General features: G+C 34.7%; 1 protein-coding gene across 3 annotated transcripts in view; it reads right to left on the reverse strand.

Annotated features, from left to right (window-relative positions):
- sox5 (SRY-box transcription factor 5) overlaps window positions 1–22,500 on the reverse strand; it is a 158,064-nt gene that overhangs the window by 110,350 nt on the left and 25,214 nt on the right. For all 3 annotated transcript variants that reach the window (XM_022671756.2, XM_022671758.2, XM_022671755.2), the window contains exon 3: window positions 5,546–5,792. In XM_022671756.2, the coding sequence (XP_022527477.2) occupies window positions 5,546–5,792 (247 nt within the window). The remainder of the gene's footprint in view (window positions 1–5,545; window positions 5,793–22,500) is intronic.

Raw genomic sequence — 22,500 nt, forward strand, 5'->3', positions numbered from 1 at the left:
TTAAATGGATCAAATAGTGTTGGTGTTAAAAATTGTCCTATAAAAGCTTACAAATGCTTAAAACTGACCAGTGGGATATAAATTTGTGGTCTTAAAAATGAATTAAAACAAAAAAGTTGTGTTTGTTTAAAAGCCATTTTTGGAAGTGATGTAATATACAAATAATTCACATTACAAAAATTGCATTCAGTTTGTAATGGCCTTTAGAGTGTCAATAAAATCACAATATTTTTCAAAAAACTGCCAAAAACCTATGCAAATATAAAAGAGTGATGAAAACGAGAATGGCAAACCCTGAAATAAACCATTAATTGATTTAAGTGTAAAATAAATTTAGATCTGGATGTGTTTAGGGCTGTTTAAAACACTTTAAACCTCCTAACATACTTATCAAGGCTTTCACTGACTAAGCGATAAAAAATGATCAATTTCCATACTGCTATCCTGTTATTATTGGTCTTTTTTTTTTTGTTATTTGATAGAGTTTGTTTTTATGTCTTTACTTAGCTTTTAATCATTTCTGACTTTCTATTTCAGAGAATGTCCAAACTTTTGGCGATTAAGGAAAGAAAGTGGGTCAGAGTTAAATTTTCCCATAGAACTTTCTGCATCGGAAAAGCAGAGGCTTTTTTTTAATGATCAACCTCAGAGGTTGAAACGATGTTCCCACAAAGCCTCCTAAAGACTCGGGCCGTGCCGTTAGCTCCAGTTGCTACAGGTGTATTTTGTCAAGGTGTTGAAAGAGAGAGAAACATTCAGGCGTCAATATAAAAAAGGAATAAAGAGGAAATAAAGAAGAGCTCGATGTGGGAACCCAGGAGAAAGCCGTATATAGCCTTGAGCGACAGCAATAGAGTGAGAGTGAGAGTGAGAGTGAGAGGAGAGAAAGAGTCAAACAGTGAGAATCTAATGGGATTTAATGGGAAAAATCGGTGATGAACGAAGTCGATAGAATGTTTTAGAAACCTTCTTTTTAGGTGATTTTTAGGACGTGGAATTTTACACAGGAAAAGAAACAGCTTTAGAAACTTTGGAACTACAAAAAAAAACTACGCTTAAATTCTCACACATCTCACACCTACACACACACACTGTGCACAACAAAGGGCTTAGCTCCATTGTATGTAAATAGAGAAAGTGTGTGTGTGTATAAGTGTGTGTATAAGTGTGTGAATGCTAGTATTGTTTGGCTGGCCTGCATTCTTCTCATGTTTGACAGGAGGATCAGCTGTGTGTGAGTCTTTAACCCTTTAAGTTCTACATATATTTCTGTTGTATTGCTGAAACCATATATTGTAAATATGATTGCATTGTGTATAACAATAATATTATTAAATTAAAATGAACCTTTTTAGACCACATCTAACAATATTTAAGATTTTTTGAAATATCTGTAATGCATAAAAAAAGAATAATATAATATTATACTATGAAATGTATAATGAAATGAACTAAAACAGTTGTATTTCCATTGAATTGGGAGTCTGTTTGTAATATTTTTCATTTTATATTGACCTTTTTATTTCCTAAACCGTAAAACAAAAATATTAAAAAGTGTTCTAAAAAACAATGAAAAGTAGTAAAAAATTGCTGTTACTTTGTCTCAGTGAAGTGGGCGGGTCCAAGCTACTGTTCCATTGGGTTATAAACTTTCTCATTGGCTGGTTCATAGTCTATTCTTTAAAAGTTATTGTCTTTGTCAGTAGAAACAAGTGTCTGTTATCTACCAAACCAACACAAGAAAGAGAGCTGTGATTGGTGGAGAGAGAAAAGCTCATGGAAAAAGTTTAAATTCATAAGATGCAAATAATTCACATTCGATGGAAGTGCATTCAGATTGTATGACACTAAAATCACTAAATTCTTCAAAAAACTGCCAAAAAGCTGTGCAAACATAAAATATTGATAAAAACGAGGATGCATGCTCTGTAATAAACCATGAATTGATTTACGTTTAAAATAAATTAAGATCTAGATGTGTTTAGAGACACTATCTTCCCTATTGGGCTCCCCCTAGAGGTGTGGAGTGCAATTCACTTTCACTCCACTCTTGTAAATACAAATCACACTTACTTACTCACAATACAAACTCACCTTTACACACACACAGCTGACATAAACACAACACAAAAACTAGCATCAGAAATAAAAGAACGATTTCGATACAGACAATGCAGATTACTATTATATTGTATTTTCTATATAAAGATCTGGAAAAAAAAGGAGAGACCACTTAAAAATGATGCGTTTCTTTGATTTTACCAAATTGAAATCCTCTGGAATATAATCAAGAGGAAGATGGATGATCACAAACCATCAAACCACCAAACTGAACTACTTGAAAGTTATCCAAAAGCAGTGTGTAAGACTGGTGGAGGAGAACGTGACACCAAGATTAAAAAACAGGGTTATTCCACCAAATATTGATTATTTTTGAACTATTTTTTGTTTTCTTTGTATTATTTGAGGTCTGAAAGCTCTGCATCTTTTTTTGTTGTTATTTCAGCCATTTCTCACTTTCTGTAAATAAATATATAATGCTTAAAATGACAATATTTTTAATTGGAATTTGGGAGAAATGTAGAATAAAACAGCAATGTTAATTTTACTCAAACATAAACCTATAAATAGCAAAATCAGAGAAATCTGTCACTTTAAGTTAAAATTGCCACATAATGCTGCTTAAACGAGCACAGTCAAAAGAGCATCAAACGCCTGCTATATGTTCCTACACAAGCACTGCATTACCACGCCAACACACACCAGCTGATTATTGTGATTATTCATGAAGAATTAGCTTATAATTAGAGAGGCTTGAAGAGCAGTGTGTGCGGTGGCTCTGGAACACACATAAACACACCCACGCACACACACACACACACTAACACACACTGACACACACTAACACACACTAACACACACACACTCACTTATAAACTGAAGCCCAGGCACCATATATGGCGCAGCAAAGACTCGTCCCAGAACAATCGACCTGTAATGAATATGCAAAGTGCTCCAAACAATGGCTCTGAACAGCTGATGCCTCAACCGACCAAACAAAAGCCAGACTTTATCACCACCTTCCCTCATCACTGACGTTCAGGAGCCTCAAAGAGCGGAGAGAGGGATGAATAGAGAGATAGAGGTGAAGAAATGAAGGGAATTGGTCGGGTACCACTTTAAAATAAGACTACCTGGTAACACTTTCTTTGAATGTCACCTTTATTAGACTCTATAACTACATTCATAATATATTATAATGCATTCATAAGGCATTATAAACATGGCTGTAAATATTTATAAAAATGCATAACCCACTATGGCCATGTTTATTAAGCATTATGACTATGAATATTATGATCATAAAACATTATAAGCTATGCTTATGATATACATGTTAAAATAGTATATATCTATTGTTAAAAATCTAGTCCCACAATGAAAGTCTGTCATTTTACTTAGAGCCCACAAAGACCTGTTATAATACATTATAATTGACTATAACTAATATTATATTCAAGACAAATATAATTCATGGGTGGTTAAAAATGTATCTATAGGATTACTGAGGGTGTGTTTAGTCATGATAAAGTCTGCAAGCTGGGACTGAGTTTCTTGGTATTGACGTATAACATGTTATAAACACAGCTAATAATGCATTATAATCACAGTTCATGATGCATAATAAACATGGCTATGATGAATTATAGAGTTTTATAAATATGTATAGCCATGTTTATAATGCCTTATAAATGCATTATAATGTATTATGAATATGTTTATAGAGTCTTATAGAGATGACATTCATAGAAAGTGTTACCGACTACCTTTATAAATGGTTTATAAATGGTTTACAATTAGTCTATTAATGCTTACTAATTATGTTGTAAATGCCTTAAAAAACATTAATAATCAGTTATAACACAGAGAGACGTAGAAAGGGCAACAATGACCTGTTGTTTGCCAAATAGTGAACTCTATTACACAGCCTTCTATATTGTTGTCTATTCTGTGTTATAATGTGTTATAACTGATTATTAATGATTTTTAAGGCATTCACAACCTAATTAGTTATCAGTAATAAACTAATTGTAAACCCTTTATAAACCCTTTATAAAAGTAGTCTTCTTTTAAAGTGGTACCATTGGTTGTGTAGGCTTTATGGCAGGTTATGAGGCCTTGCTACTAATTTCAAACACACACAAACTCATTTACAGCCTCCGAACATTCAGTCAACCATCCAGTCATTCATCAGATGCTCTTCATCTTTAATTCAGAAGAGCCAATTGTGACGCATTTGTGTCTCAGACTCTTTAAAAACTAGATAAAATTCCTTATACAGCACTTAAACACATTATAAAGTCCCTAAGTGAGCATCACTATAAGACAGTGAATCTGTGAATCTGTGAATATGTGTTCATTCATCTGATCTTATTTACAGTATTTCATGAAGGAGAGCTTTACAACTAAGCTAGCTCCTTTAAAAAGTGTAATTTTTTAGCTTTTCAAATAATTTAAACAATTCAAATGGTTTAATATAAAACGTTTTACCATTTTAACAGTTTAAATAGGATCTCCAGTGGATTTGGTGTTTTACAGAGACTCTAAGACTAGATCAGTGGCTGAACTGCACTTAGAAGGGCATTATTGCACATGTATAACATTGCAAAGACTGTTATTAGTGTAAAAATGTCTTTATTTTAACTTTAAAGTTTCTTTTTAAAACTGTTTTTATCACAGTCAAAAATAAAATGAATGAGCTGATCAGTGAATTTACCTATTTATCTGATTTATCTGAATTTTTTATTCAGAATGAGAAGATTTAAGAAGTGATTCTAGGCTTTTATGGATTTAAATTGTGTTATTTTCTTTTCTGTGTGTATGTATATGTTTGTGTACAGTACAGGCCAAAAGTTTGGACACACCTTCTCTTTCTCAATGCGTTTTCTTTATTTTCATGACTGCTATTTACATTGTAGATTCTCACTGAAGCATCAAAACTATGAATGAACACATGTGGAGTTTTATGTACTTAATAAAAAATGAGCTGAACCTCCACAGTCACCGGACCTGAACCCAATCCAGATCCAGGTTTGGGGTGAGCTGGAGCACAGAGTGAAGAAGACAAAGGAGCAACAAGTGCTAATAAACACCTCTGGGAACTCATTCCTTCCTTCAAGACTGTTGGAAAACTTTTCATTTCAGGTGGCCACCTCTTAAAGAAGCTCATTGAGAGAATGATGCCAAGAGTGTGCAAAGCAGTAATCAGAGAAAAGGGTGGATATTTTAAAGAAACTAGAATGAATATATATATATATATATATATATATATATATATTTATTTATTTTTATTTATTTATTTCTTTTGAAGTATTCATTCATAGTTTTGATGCTTCAGTGAGAATCTACAATGTAAATAGTCATGAAAATAAAGAAAACATATTAAAAAAGAGAAGGTGTGTACTGTGTATGTTTGTGTATGTGTTTATATGTACAGTATATGTGTGTGTGTGTTATGTACAATCATGAACAGTCATGAACTCACCCTCTGGCTCGCTCTTGATCAGCTCCTCCATCTTGCGCTGTTTGAGCGTGTCCACCACGTCGGCCAGGCTGCCCTTACGCCTCTCCGGAGTGCCCAGGGCGGTGGCAGAGCCCGGCTCGCTGCCCGGCCGCCCGGAGCCGTCGTCCGGCTGCTGCTGCTGCTGCTGCTGCTGCTGCTTACTGGGTGAGGTAGAAGAGTTGTGCTGGGTGTAGGGGCTCAGGGCCAAGCCTTTACTGCTCTCCTGCTCCTGAGAGAAAAGAGAAAAGAGAAAAAGAGAGGATTAGATCACTGAAAGTGCCCTTTTTTAGTGATCTATAGGCGAGGCATTAACTGTGCACCGTGCAGCTAAAAGTACAATTTGCAAATCTTAAAATATTTAAAATGCATGCACTAATTCTCTTAATTAATCATGGGTGGGCTTCATTTTGGGCGTAGCGTGAAGAATAAACCAATCATCGTGTCACTTATCACATCCTCTTTAAGAACCAGGTGAGCTCTGACTTTGGCACGTTGCTATTTTAACAGTGCAGAGGAAACTGAGCTGCTGGTTCATGATGTGAAGGAGCTCCATACAGTCTAGTTTTATGGGAACAGCAATGTTATTTTATTCTTTTGTTCTGTTTAATCAGGATTAAAAGTGACACAATACGGCATTGTCTCCAATAAAACCAGGTGAATTCTTAAGACCAAGAGATTTGCACAATTATTTATTTGGCGTTTTTTGCTTTTTTTTTACAAAAGCACATCATGTACGAAAAGCCCCAGGAATATTAATGATAGAAAACACCCCCAAAATGAAGCAAAAAACAAAAAAAATATGCAAAAAAGGTCAAGCAACCTGTTCTGTCACAAAGCAATTTTTACAGCTAAGACATATAGTATGGTTAGAGGTCTGTAAAGTGTTTTGTTCCAATTATAAAGCGTCATTAAGGATTCTTTTTTTTAAGAGATTAAGTGTTGGAGGTTTTTCTTGGTTCCACTTCAGCAGGATGCATTTCATTTCTTTGCGATATATAATATTATGCAAGTTTCACAACGATGACATCTGGGGCATCAATCTTTTCTTTTTAATGCATTAAAAACATTTATATGGTGGTGTATGATCTTGACGTGCTTCATGTAGCTTCACAGTTTAAGAACCGCTGTTCTAGAAGATACAGCAGAATAAAATGTGTTCTCACTGGTGTAATACTGGCTTTGACTCAGCTCACCGGATTTCTTTTGTGATCTTTAATTACAGAAGAAGCCAGGTATTCGCAGGCAGGGTCAATAGTCCATCTCCATTAATCAGAGTTAATCTTTGGCTAATCAGCCTCTATTATCTACCGCACCACCTGCGTGACAGACAACGGCTTCAGCGAATTAGACAATAGCTTAATCCCTAAAGAGGCCGAGCTTAAAGATACACACTGCAGTCCTCCACAGCTCCACTCTATTCTACTCTATTCTACTTTACTCTACAGATACAGTCTGACCAAGAATATAAATATACCTGCAGAAAAATATTAATCTACAACACATGAACAAGCAGCAATACAACGACTGTGTCTTACTTTAATCAATCAATAAATTAATCAATTACTCAATCAACCTTTATTTAAACTGGTGACCCTCATTTACATTGTAGCCAAGCCAGTACAGACCCAACAGTTCAATAAAAAATTATTAAATAAGATATAAAACAAATTAAATAAAGATAAGAGTTAATGTTTAGGAATCATAAAATCATGGGGAACAAAATCTATCAATCAAAGGTAATAAAACAGATAAATCAAAAGGATGAATAAATAAAACTTAAAAAAACAACTAATAAAAGAGTAAAATGTGTACAGTATAAATAAGAAATAACTAAAAACAGTAAAAAAAAGGATTAAATAAGACCAAAAAAAACGAATTACCAAAATAAGAGTTTTAAAATGATTGAGTGACAGCAGCGAAACTGATTTTTAGAGAGTTTTATAGAATTGTGTACAGTTTTAGAGAGTTTAAGAGAATTTGAGGATTTTGTAGCATAGTAGAGAGTTTAAAAGAACTGTACAGTTTTTTAGACAGTTTTAGATAATCATATAGCATTTTAGAGAGTTTAAAGAATTTTAGAGAATCTTATAGAATTTTAGAGAGTTTTAGAGCGTTTTAGAGAATCTTATAGAATTTTAGAGAGTTTTAGAGAGTTTTAGAGAATCTTATAGAATTTTAGAGAGTTTTAGAGAATTTTAGAGAATCTTATAGAATTTTAGAGAGTTTTAGAGAATTTTAGAGAATCTTATAGAATTTTAGAGAGTTTTAGAAAGTTTAGAGAGTTTTAGAAAGTTTAGAGAGTTTTAGAGAGTTTTAGAGAATCTTATAGAATTAAGAGAGTTTTAGAGAGTTTAGAGAGTTTTAGAGAATCTTATAGAATTTAGAGTTTTAGAGTTTTAGAGAATCTTATAGAATTTAGAGAGTTTTAGAGAGTTTAGAGAGTTTTAGAGAATCTTATAGAATTTAGAGAGTTTTAGAGTTTTAGAGAATCTTATAGAATTTAGAGAGTTTTAGAGAGTTTAGAGAGTTTTAGAGAATCTTATAGAATTAAGAGAGTTTTAGAGAGTTTAGAGAGTTTTAGAGAATCTTATAGAATTTAGAGTTTTAGAGTTTTAGAGAATCTTATAGAATTTAGAGAGTTTTAGAGAGTTTAGAGAGTTTTAGAGAATCTTATAGAATTTAGAGAGTTTTAGAGAGTTTAGAGAGTTTTAGAGAATCTTATAGAATTTAGAGAGTTTAGAGAGTTTTAGAGAATCTTATAGAATTTAGAGAGTTTTAGAGAGTTTTAAAGAATTTGAGATTGTAGCATAAAAGAATTGTACAGCATTTTAAAGAGTTTTAGAGAATTTTATAGCATTTTTGTAGAGTTTTAAAGAATTTGAGCATTTTAAAGAGTTTTAGAGAGTTTAGTTTTATAGAGTTATATAGAGTTTTAGACAGATTTAGAGGGTTTTCTTGAAAGCAAAGCTCCATTGTCTGCTTGTGTTTGATTATATAACCCGTCTCTCTGTCTGACACGGGCTTTTATTAATGAAGTGTGCTCTGCATGTAATGATTAACTGAGGACGGTGGACTCGGGCCAGCTGAGCCGTCTGCTTGGATAAGTTTGCCCTAAAATTGGCTTCAGTGCATCATCCCTGTCCCAGTAATTCCACTGCTGTCCAAAAACAAACTTGTATCTCCAGACGAGTAACTTTACAAAAGGAAAACAAATTTTTCTTTCAAACTTTTAGTATCTAAGTGTCTAAACTTGACTTAACATTAACATTAACATTAACATTGCTGTTCACTTAAATGAGCTGCTGGTGTATCTTTACAGTGTGCGCTGTTAAGATACGAATGTGCCAAAGTCAGAGCTCACCCGGCTCTTAAATTGGTTTATTTCACATTACGCATGAAAAACACCCCTGATTATTTAAGATAATTAATACATGACTAAAAACATATTTTTTGTGCCCTAACGATACCAAAGACACACCAACTCACCCTAAATCCAGCTGTGCTACTACAATGAACTGTTCTTCTACAATTATTGGAGAACATTCATGCTAAAAAAGAGTAGGCATAGAAGTATGTGTAGAGTTTTGAGGAAACATAGCATGGAATGAATATTTGAAAAAATAAAATCATCCATTATCAAGAGCCTTAAGAATTAAAAAAATAGTATTAGCCCTAATAAAGTTTCATTTATCAGAGGGGTTCTTCACACACACAAGATTGTACAGCTCTAGAAAAGAGACCAATTCAATTTATAAATACATTTTGAGAGTCCAGAAATCAGTATTTGGTGGAATAACCCTAATTTTTTTCATGCATCTTGGCATCATGTTCTCCTCCTCCACCAGTCTTACACACTGCTTTTGGATAACTTTAGGCTGCTTTACTCCTGGTACAAAAATTCAAGCAGTTCAGCTTGTTTTTTTAGTTTGAGGGTTTGGGATCATCCATCTTCCTCTTGATTATATTCCAGAGGTTTTCAATTTCTCTTTCTTTTTTTTAACCATCAGGCTCTCTATAAGCGAGTGGGGCTTACTTGTCTTTCACCAGTCTATTCTGAGAGAGCTGTCGCACGTGATTGGCTAAGCGGACGATGAGACGCGAGCCGAGCGTAAAAGGCTTTCCGTGGTAATGGACGTCAAATATGAGGGCTTATATTACTGATCTTTAACCTCGTCTTCTGATCTGCCAGTTAAAAAGCTCACACATCTACCAACCCCAATCAAAATCTGCTTCGCCAACCCCCCCCCCCGTCAACCCCCCGCCAACCCCCCGTTAACCCCCCGCTCTATTCACGCACTCTTTCATCTGATCCCTCCTTCAGGAGCTGCAGTTCGGCTGTTCAGACGAGGATTAAGAGAAATTGCGACATCAAGACTGATGACCAAAAACGAGGGAATGAGGGAACGAGGATCTTGAAGAGTTTAAAAAAAGGGGGGATTTCGGATTGGGGGTACGAAGCGACAGAGCGAAGGAGCGACGAAAAGAGAGAGAGACAGATAGAGAATACGAGGCAGTCGTTCCTCTGCTGCTTGTGACTCTGCCTACATTTACTGTGTCACGCATTTTAAACATCCGGTCACACCTGTCACATCCAATCTATCTAATCCACCGCCTGCTTAAACCTGCAGGACCCACAGCTTTCTCCGCAGATGTCTCCAAAACAACACAAACAAAAATGGAGGGGGATTGCGGGGGGGCGTGCGGGTGGTTGCTCGGGTTTTAAAAGGGGTTGTCGCGGTGTCCTCCTCCCCAAATCTGACACTAAGACTCGGACAGACGAGGGGTCAACCCCTCCACCGCTTTCTCGAGTGTTTAATCCAGACCCGGTCGCTTAAAGGCGAGGAACTGACAAAGCGACACGTCCTCGGGATCCTGTCACTCCGTCGCCCTTTCCCTCGCCGCCGTAATCCGCGGCGGACAGCCAACTCTCAGGTTAACCCCTTAAACTCCGGCTTATTATCATTATCATTATTATTCATGCACTAATCTTACGGCTTATTATTACTCCCTTAAGTCGTACCTACATGAGCCTCTGTCATGTTAAAGATCAAATATTAATAGAGTATTGTAAAAGAGAGAGAGAGAGGAGGTCTAGACAGGTCTATATTTCAACACCACTCAACTCTGATCCAACTATGGTCTACTATTAACTATTAATGCATTGTAGTTATAGTTATAGATTAGATATAGATATATTTACCTTTAATACCATGAATAAGGCTTTAACTTATGTGTTGGATTACTTATCCATTAATCAGGCCTAATAACTGCTGTACTGTTGTTTCAATACCACTTTAAAATAAAGCTTCTTTATAAAGGGTTTGAAGGTTTGTATTTATAGTCTATAAAGGAGTTTATTAACGCTTAATAATTAAGTTATAATCATTAATAAGAAGGTACAACACATAAAACATGTCATACATACATGTTTTGGTAACACTTCACAATAACGAATGCATTATATTAAATGCATAATACCTTATGATGACTGTAATAAGCCTGTATAATATAAGTATAAGGGTTTATAAAGAAAGAGCTTATAATGCCTTATAATATCTGTTCACAAGAACATTGTAAAATGTAGTACTGGAATGCACTATAAGACAGATTTGGTATATTTGTCATAATGCATTATAATATGCAGCTATGATTTCTCAAATTAAGCTTTTATATAAGTACGTAACACATTATAAAGCCTTATATACATACAGTCATTACTGTTAAGACATTAAAGTGAGGCATAATAAAATTTACTTCATGTTTAAAAAGCATTTAAAAAATTCACTTTACTTAAAAACAGTAATGATTGTGTATAAGGCTTTATAATGTGTTACACGCTTATAAAAATGTTTAATTGGAGAAATAATATCTGCACATTATAATGCATTATACCAAAATTTACCAAATATGTGTTATAAAACACTACAAAACGAATGTGGAATAACTATTTGACAAAAAAAAAAACATGTATTTACAACCTTATTTATAACATTAATAAACTTTTTTATAAACTTTTTATAAACCCTTTACGAAGGAGCCTTATTTTAAAGTGGTACCGTTATTTAACTAAATGTTTAAAATTATTATTATTTATTTTCATTAATTTATATAACATTATTATTATTATTATTATTATTATTATTATTATTATTATTATTATTATTATTTTTTTTTTTTTTATTATTATTATTATTATTATTATTATTATTATTATCGTCTATATAGAGCTTTCAGACCTTAAATAATGCAAAGAAAAAGTTCATATTCATAAAGTTTTAAGAGTTCAGAAATCAATATTTGGTGGAATAATCCTGGTCTGGTTTTTAATCACAGTTTTTTTTTTCATGCATTCTCCTCCACCAGTCTTACACACTGCTTTTGGATAACTTTATGCTGCTTTACTCCTGGTGCAAAAATCAATTTAACAGGGTTAAAAAGGTGCTTCTAAACGTGAGTTGCGAGTTGCAAGGTGTGTTTTTGTATGTGCAGCACAACCAAATGTTCACTAAGTGTGTAAAGCTGATCGTGTGTGTGTGTGTGTGTATGTATATATGTGCGACGTGCCATCGTGTGCAGTGTAGGCGGTTCTGGTTTTAGTTGTGCGGATGCGGATCCTCGTGTGGAACGCCTGAAACAAAGTGGAAGTGCCTTCTCCCTGCAGTCGGCCTCCTTATCCCCTTACGGCTCCGGCATGGAAACAGAATTAAACAACTTTTGTCTTTCTTAAGCTCATCTGTGACAGGAGCACATTTAAACACACTTCAACCCGTGCCAAGAAAGCAAAACGCCGCTTTTCTCTCTCTCTCTCTCTCTCTCTCTCTCTCTGTTTTTCTTTTTCCCGTCAGCCACCACAGATGCTACCATTTCTCCAAATACCTTCTCTCTCTCTCTCTTTCTCTATTTTCTCTCTCTCTATATATATATATTTATTTCTCTCTCTTCCTGTGCTCTCTGCAGGAAGCCATTTACCTTAGAGCATCCCTCTCTCTCTCTCTCTCTCTCTCTCTCTCTTTTTCTCTCTCTCTCTCTCTCTCCTCGGGCTTGACTCCCAGACTGTAACCGTCTACATTCAACAGTGCACTTGCATATTCAAAACTGAGGTGTGGGATGACCCAAAGGTGGAGTTAAAGGTAAAAAACACACACAGAGACACACAGAGACAAACAGGCCCTGCTGTACAATACACTGAAAAAATGATGCATAAAATAAAAAAGAGAACTGACCTTAATTTCTGCATACAATATTACCTAATTAAAATTACTTCATTTATACAATATTACTCAAATAATTTATGATACAGAATAATATATTATATTTCTTGAAATATATATTTTTTTGTGTACTAAAAAGAATGTATTACATGCCATCCGTGTATTGAGACAGTGAGACAGAAAATAAATCTTTGAGATTATGTAAATGTTTGAACGTGTGTTGATTTGAATTTATATATAATAATATTGTAAAGATTAAGTAATTGTAGTTATGTAATATTGTATGCAGAAATGAAGTAAAGTTTACTAAAAGAAAGGATGGTTCAGTAAAAATAAATAAAGTAAAGTTTAATAAAAGAAAGGATTGATTCAGTAAAAATAAATGAAGTAAAGTTTACTAAAAGAAAGGATTGATTCAGTAAAAACAAATGAAGTAAAGTTTACTAAAAGAAAGGATTGATTCAGTAAAAATAAATGAAGTAAAGTTTACTAAAAGAAAGGATTGATTCAGTAAAAATAAATGAAGTAAAGTTTACTAAAAGAAAGGATTGATTCAGTAAAAATAAATGAAGTAAAGTTTACTAAAAGAAAGGATTGATTCAGTAAAAATAAATGAAGTAAAGTTTACTAAAAGAAAGGATTGATTCAGTAAAATAAACGAAGTAAGGTTTACTAAAAGAAAGGATTGATTCAGTAAAAATAAATGAAGTAAAGTTTACTAAAAGAAAGGATTGATTCAGTAAAAGTAAATGAAGTAAAGTTTACTAAAAGAAAGGATTGATTCAGTAAAAATAAATGAAGTAAAGTTTACTAAAAGAAAGGATTGATTCAGTAAAAGTAAATGAAGTAAAGTTTACTAAAAGAAAGGATTGATTCAGTAAAAATAAATGAAGTAAAGTTACTAAAAGAAAGGATTGATTCAGTAAAATAAATGAAGTAAAGTTTACTAAAAGAAAGGATTGATTCAGTAAAAATAAATGAAGTAAAGTTTAATAAAAGAAAGGATTGATTCAGTAAAAATAAATGAAGTAAAGTTTAATAAAAGAAAGAATTGATTCAGTAAAAATAAATGAGTAAAGTTTACTAAAAGAAAGGATTGATTCAGTAAAAATAAATGAAGTAAAGTTTACTAAAAGAAAGGATTGATTTAGTAAAAATAAATGAAGTAAAGTTTACTAAAAGAAAGGATTGATTTAGTAAAAATAAATGAAGTAAAGTTTACTAAAAGAAAGAATTGATTCAGTAAAAATAAATGAGTAAAGTTTACTAAAAGAAAGGATTGATTCAGTAAAAATAAATGAAGTAAAGTTTACTAAAAGAAAGGATTGATTTAGTAAAAATAAATGAAGTAAAGTTTACTAAAAGAAAGAATTGATTCAGTAAAAATAAATGAAGTAAAGTTTACTAAAAGAAAGGATTGATTCAGTAAAAATAAATGAAGTAAAGTTCACTAAAAGAAAGGATTGACTGAAGTTCAGTTCACTTATTTACTCTGTGTAACATTTAAGTCTTGAAACCGAGTTGAAGTTACTTAAATTTATCTGAAATTAAATTTACTTAAAAAAAGCAAATGCAGAAAGTTGCAAAACTTTTTTAAAGTAATTTTTTTTGCATCACATGTTTTCAGTGTACCAGTACACAGCATATTTCTGGAGTTCGAAATCTGGAGTTAAACAAAAATGTGTGAAAGTGTTCAATTTTGTGTCCTCCAATCCCAGCTCACCATCAGTGTATAGTCTTACCCACCAGGGCTTCCTTCCATGGGGTGTTTCATTATATTTTTTATAATGGTTGTTTGCCTAGCCGATGTGTTGTTGGCTATAAGAGCAAGTTACCTTGAGTTATCTTCTGCACTGTGAAGTGTGACAAAGTGCTGATAATTAAAGTTGCCATGCAATGAAAAAATACACTGGAAGAAATTGTTATTGTGATCAGTAATGATACTTTTTGTTGCCGTTTTTACTCCTTAATGTTTCATGGTTTTAAAATATTACAATGTTTTTTTAATAATATTAGTTCAATAACACACATTTTTGCTGTAAAGAGCTTATGTTGAAATATGCTCCAGCAGCTGAGAGCTTTATTTTACTCTAAATGGGATAAATATTTTAACGTCCACAACAGATCAGATTTAACTCCTGAACAGAGTTAAAAGGTCAGAGTTTTAACTCTGTGTATTCGTACCATGCTTATACTGTACCCTTAAAATGAGTTGATATTAACTCTCACGCTTGTTAAAAGTGTACAGTTCTATTAAGAGTCCAGAGTTTAAATGCAGCGTTGCTGAAGAAACTGTTCCTAAATTAAACTACTGTAAAATGAATCAGCAGTTTAAAGCAGTTTAGATACTGAGTCTCTCACGATATAGATTACAGACAATGATTTTTACAGTACTGTACTGTTGAGTTATCGTTTAAAAAGCAACGGCACATGAAAATATACAGCTCTGGAAAAAAAAAATGAGACCGAAATGTAAACATTTGACTTTACCATTTTTACATTGAAAACCTCTGGAATATAATCAAGAGGAAGATGGATGATCACAAACCATCAAACCACCAAACTGAACTGCTTGAATTTTTGCACCAGGAGTAAAGCAGCATAAAGTTATCCAAAAGCAGTGTGTAAGACTGGTGGAGGAGGAGAACATGATCCCAAGATGCATGAAAACTGTGATTAAAAAATCTTTGCATTATTTAGGGTTGTTATTATTATTATTATTATTATTATTATTATTATTATTATTATTATTATTATTATTATTATTATTATTTCAGCTATTTCTTTTTTTCTGCAAATAAATGCACTAAAATTTGACAATATTTTGTATGTGGAATTTGGGAGAAATGTTGTCTGTAGTTTATAGAATAAAACAACAATGTTCATTTTACTCAAACATAAACCTATAAATAGCAAAATCAGAGAAACTGATTCAGAAACTGAAGTAGTTTCTTAAATTTCCAGAGCTGTATATATATATATATATATATATATGTATATATATATATATATTTTTTTTTTATTAATACCCATTAATCATGCCGTTTACATATGAATGCTGCAGCAAAACTACATTACTACACTACTACTGTCCAAAAGTACTGCAGTACTCACTGTGGCGTACAAAGGGTTAATGACAATTGCTGATCACAGTGGAAAGCAGAAGATAAAAGGCTTTTTTTAATGAAATTAATCACATAAGTAAGTCATAGTGAAACTGCCACCCCGGCCTGGCTGAAGATCAAAAGTCTGTAAATGAAGCTTCATGGAAAAAGTGACTCCAGTACTTTGAATTGGAGTGAAATTACTGCTGTACAGCTTTCAGAGAAACACACTCACTTAAACACACTTCACTTTTCTCGTAAGTTCAGCAGCTAAGCCACCAAGACCACTAGTCAGTTCTGCTTAAACACACAAATACACACACATACAGCAGAGGCCAAAGGTTTGGACACACCTTCTCTTTTTCAATGCGTTTTCTTTATTTTCATGATTATTTACATTGTAGATTCTCACTGAAGCATCAAAACTATGAATGAACACATGTGGAGTTTTATGTACTTAATAAAAAATGAGCTGAACCTCCACAGTCACCGGACCTGAACCCAATCCAGATCCAGGTTTGGGGTGAGCTGGAGCACAGAGTGAAGAAGACAAAGGAGCAACAAGTGCTAATAAACACCTCTGGGAACTCCTTCCTTCCTTTAAGAATGTTGGAAAACTTTTTTCTTCATTTCAGGTGGCCACCTCTTTTAGAGAAGCTCATTGAGAGAATGATGCCAAGAGTGTGCAAAGCAGTAATCAGAGCAAAGGGGGCTATTTTGAATAAACTAGAATATATATATATTTTACATTTTAAGTACATAAAACTCCACATGTGTTCATTCATAGTTTTGATGCTTCAGTGAGAATCTACAATGTAAATAGCAGTCATGAAAATAAAGAAAACGCACTGAAAAAGAGAAGGTGTGTCCAAACTTTTGGCCTGTACTGTACTGTACACACACTGTACACACACACACTGAGAGAAGTGAGAGTCCTACACTCTCCTCTGTTGTCTTAAGCCTGCTGTTGTTGATCACTGCCGTGCGCTCTCAATCCTCTAACAGCTGAGCCTGGCTCAACACTGCTATTGTCAGCTCTGATCCCAACACACACACACACACACACACACACTACACTAAGTCCCTATCCCCATCACTGCTGTTTTTCGCTCGCTGAAGGCGACGCAGCCCCGAGGTTGTGTCACATCAAGAGAAGCTGAATCACTCCATATTTAGATCGAAATAAATAATCACTCGCGATTCATTTGTCATGTTAATTTCTCATTGTCTAATTTAGGCTCTTGCCCTACATCACCACTACTTGTGAACTGCGACGTCTAATCTAATAAACAAGCCCCCCGAATCTAATCTCGCACTCGCGCCGCTGCGTCTGCGCAGTCGCCTCCTCTCGCGCTCTGACGCTGCGACGAGATCCGTCAGCGCTCACTCTGATCTGCTTTAAACGTGTGATTAGGCCCCGAGAAACAAGCCACGTAACACTAACACACACATATATACACACACACACATACACATATATACACACATACGTTCTCTGAATCAGTTTCTCTGATTTTGCTATTTTTATATTTTTAGGTATATTTTTAGGTATATGTTTGAGTAAAATACACATTGTTGTTTTATTCAAAAAACGACGTTAACAAACAACATTTCTCACGAATTACAAATATTAAAATATTAAAATATTAAAATATTAAAGCATTTATTTTCAGGGAAGAAAAAAAGATGCAGAGCTTTAAGACCTCAAATACTACTTTTGGAGAGCTTTAAACCTTTTACACTCCTGGTGCAAAAATCCAATTCCAGCAGTTCAGTTTGGTGGTTTGATGGCTTGTGATCATCCATCTTCCTCTTGATTATATTCCAGAGGTTTTCAATTTGGTAAAATCAAAGAAACTCATTATTTTTAAGTGCTCTCTTATATATATTTTTGGTCCAGAGCTGTGTATATACACTTATACACACTTGCCAGATTATACCACCACAACTGCTGTCTGAGAAATAAATAAATATAAATGACCTCATAGTATATATTTCCCAAACTATGATTAATTACATTATTTATTTATTTATTTATTTGTTTTTTAAAAGGGTATGAATGCTTCATTTTTTTAATGTTCTTAAAATGAGAAAAATATAATTTACCTCAATAATTCCTGGGATCGTCTTAATCTTAATTAAATAAAAAAATCGAACTAAACTGAACTGAAGTAATGTGAACATAATGAAACTAAACTGAACTGAATAGAATATAGGAATTTAATTAAAGTGAACAAAATTAAACTGGATTAAAGTAGATACAATGAACGTAAACTGCATTAGTTTAAACAGAAAAGAGAAAATGAATTAAAGTGAATTAATTTAAACTGAATTGCTCTGAGCTGAACTGAGTGCTGGTTTCTCTGAGAGTGACGGGAGCGCTGGGATGTAGAGGTCAGCTGTGCCGGAGCGCGCTCACTTCCGCCTTAATTCAGCGTGACCCGCTAAAGCGCTAAAGCGCTAATCTGCCGTGCGCTCGCTGCTCTACACCGCCGCCGCTGCTGCTGCCGCCGTGACAAAGCCGCTGAGAGTGGCTGCTCGCACTCCTGCTGCCACTCAGCCCGCCCGGCGCACGCCGCGATACACACCGCTTTATTAATCCACATCAAACACCGAGCTCAACACCTCCCACTGCGCCTCGCTCCACATCCAGCCAGCCGTGCAGCACACGCTCTCACCATAACCTAACTCAACACCATCAGCGTCACCATCACAGCTCTGATCATCACACATTATTACAATAACCACCTTCCTCTTAATAATCACAGCTCTAATCACCATCACTGACACCATCATCAACATCCGTATCACAGCTCTAATCATCACACATCATTACAACAACCTCCTTCATCATAATCATCACAGCCCTAATCATCATCACTGACACCATTATCACCATCCGTATCACAGCTCTGATCGTCACACATCATTATGACAAACCTCCTTTATCACCACTGACACCACCTTCATCATCCGTATCACAGCTCTAATCATCACACATCATTACAACAACCTCCTTCATCATAATCATCACAGCCCTAATCATCATCACTGACACCATTATCATCATCCATATTACAGCTCTAATCATCACATATCATTACAACAACCTCCTTTATCATAATCATCACAGCTCTAATCATCAAACACGACAATAATAACCTCTTTAATCATAATCATCACATCTCTGATCATCACACATCATTACAACAACCTCTTTCGTCACCACCTCCTTCATCATAATCATCACAGCTCTGATCATCACACACAATAACACATTCTCCTTCATCACTGCCACCATCATCAACATCCATATCACAGCTCTAATCAGCACACATCATAACAAACTTATCATCACCTTCTGTATCACAGCTCTAATCATCACACATCATAACAACCTTATCATCACCTTCTGTATCACAGCTCTAATCATCACACATCATAACAACCTTATCATCACCATCCATATCACAGCTCTAATCAGCACACATCATAACAAACTTATCATCACCTTCTGTATCACAGCTCTAATCATCACACATCATAACAACCTTATCATCACCATCCATATCACAGCTCTAACCAGCACACATAACAACCTTATCATCACCTTCTGTATCACAGCTCTAATCATCACACATCATAACAACCTTATCATCACCCTCTGTATCACAGCTCTAATCATCACACATTATAACAACAACCTTCTCCTTCATCACTGCCACCATCATCACCATCCATATCACAGCTCTAATCCGCACACATCATAACAACCTTATCATCACCATCACACATGATTACAACAACCTCATAATCATAATCACCAAAGCTTTAATCATCATCATAACAACAACCTCATCACTACTGCCACCATCATCATTATCTGTATCACAGCTCTAATCATCACCCACGATAACAACTCCTTCATCACTGCCACCATAATCAGAACCATCACAGCAAAAATAATCACATTAGAACAGTAAATATCACAATAATCACAGCCATAATACAATCACACACTATAACAACAGTTATCACCTTCATCAGTAAGATTGTTAGAATAATAGCAGCTATTACATATTATAGAATTCTCAATTTCATTGTCATCACCACCATCGTCCATCATCAGAGACATAACAGATATAATGATCATGCTTTAGATCACAAATCATCACAATAATCGGAGCCATAATTAGCACATATTATAACAAGAAATAGCATCATCATCACAGCCATTGTCTCATACAGTACTTTCAAATTTGTTTTAACCTTTGCCTTTACATTCATCACCATCACAATAATCACAGCTGTAAACATCTCTTGATATAAGTAGAGTTATTACTGTCATCATCATCATCATCATCATCATCATCATCATCGTCATCATAATCATCACCATCACTATCACCATCACTATCATCATTATCATCATCATCAACATAATCACAGCCATGATCACATACAGTACTTTCCGATTTGTCATCGTCTTTGTCTTTAAATTCATCACCATTACAATAATCACAGCTGTAAGCGTCTCATGTTATAAGCAGAGTTATTACTGTCATCATCATCATCATCATCATCATCATGATCATCATCATAGTCGTGTTTAATCATCTCTGTACAGTGTCACATTGGATCCTGGGTTTCAACAAAAACTAAAAAAAACTCTATTACTCTAATAATTTATTATCTATCTATTTATTATCATCATTTATTATATCTCTATATTTCTAATCTGTTTAGACTGTGATCAGACTCACGCTTTATAAACAGACTGTACACAGAGACAGCAGCATTATAACAGCATTATAACAGTAATAAATGCACAGTTCTGAGCTGTGATTGGTTAAAGCTGAGTGAATTAGTGAGGATTCTGTATGAAGCTCAGTGAGAGTCTCTCGCTCTGCCGGAGCTGAGCTGAGGAGGGAGATGTGAGATAAGAGGAACGAACACAGTGACGATTCAGTTTACTCAGCAGCAGCAGCAGCAGCAGGAGGAAAGGACTTTGATTTAGTGAAGGAAACACTTCCACACTGGCAGAGTCCAGCTCTCGCTCTAATCACCACAGTTAATTACTGAATTAGCTTACCGCTACCTTTCTTAAGCACTGATTCATTGTTTTACAGCTGGGCAGATAGTGAGAGCAGGTGAAAGGTGAGCAGGGATAATTCTACTCTGTGTAGCAACAGATCAGCGCATTTCTCAACCATAAACACTCAACGTCTTGCGTCTTTCCACCAACTGCAAGCAACAACTGTATGTATTAAAAAAAAAAATTGAATAACATGTAAAAGTTACTTTATTTCAGTAATTCAAAGTAATTTCAAAATGCGAAACTCATAGACAGCCGATGAAAAACCCAAAAATCAGTGTCTCAGAAAATTATAAATAGAATACAGTGTATAAATAGAATACCATCACTCAGACCCGGCGGCATGGGCGGGCATTGGCGGGCAGTGCCCCCCCACAGAGTCAGCTATGCCCCCCCTGACTGGACTGGAAGCTGTATATGTTTTTTTTTTTTGTTTTGTTTTGTTTTCACCTCTGAGTGACCATCTTTCTATTTTTCCTATCTCAGTTTGTCAGTCATACAATTCAACCAATCAGTGAAGGAAGGCAACGTTCTAGCCAATTACAGTTGGAGGGGGGCGGGTCACTGACTAAAGTTCATACTTGAGAAACAGCTACGCTCACCGTTGTTCGTGTGGCATGGATATTCATACTTATTTCCAAACAAATAAGAGGACAACAAGTGACACTGGAGTACATGAGAATGGACAGGAAGCAGCACCATTCATTTCAGTTGTAAACGTAAGCGTTGAAGTCAACACTGGAGTAAACACAAACGCCGTCTGCCACTCTACTAAAAGTGGAGTAAACCTCTTTCTGCTCACCACACCTCCTCCCTCACATGCACAAACTTAGGTTTCTTGCAGGCAGAACAGTTCTCTGTTCTGCTCCTTGTACTCCCTAGCTGTTGTAGTTAACCCTCCTAGCATGAATGTTTACTTCAGTCAGTGTTCTGACATCAGTGCATATTTGACTTTTAATTTAATTGAATGAACAAAGCACTGCACTATTGTTTTTTGTTTGTTTGTTTGTTTGTTTAGATTTTGGGATTTTATTGACAGATTGTTGTTTATCGGCACTGGAGTCGCCATAGAGCCGCTGTTCAATTTGAAGCAAATAAAAGGCTTTTTGAAAAAAATGTGCCCCCCTGAAAAAATACAATGCCCCCCCTTTAAAATGTTTCTGCAGCCGGGTCTGCCATCACTGAGACCTCAAGTGGTTTGAACCGTTACAGCACTTCATGCTTCCCTCTGCTGAAAACAACTTTTATGGAGATTCAGATTTCATTTTTCAGCAGGACTTGGCCCACTGCCCACTGTACTTCCAAAAGTACCAATTGATCTTAATATATAATATTCTATTGATTCTTTTCTGAGACACTGATTTTTGGCCATAATCATCAACAATAAAATAAATAAACGCTTAATAAAATAGATCACTCTGTGTGTAATACTTTACATCTATATAATATAGAAGTTTCACATTTTTAACTGAATTACTAAAATAAACTAACTTTTTTTCAATGATATTCTATTTTTTTAAGATGCAC

The sequence above is a fragment of the Astyanax mexicanus genome, chromosome 2 (assembly GCF_023375975.1).
Source record: "Astyanax mexicanus isolate ESR-SI-001 chromosome 2, AstMex3_surface, whole genome shotgun sequence".
NCBI lineage: Eukaryota > Metazoa > Chordata > Actinopteri > Characiformes > Acestrorhamphidae > Astyanax > Astyanax mexicanus.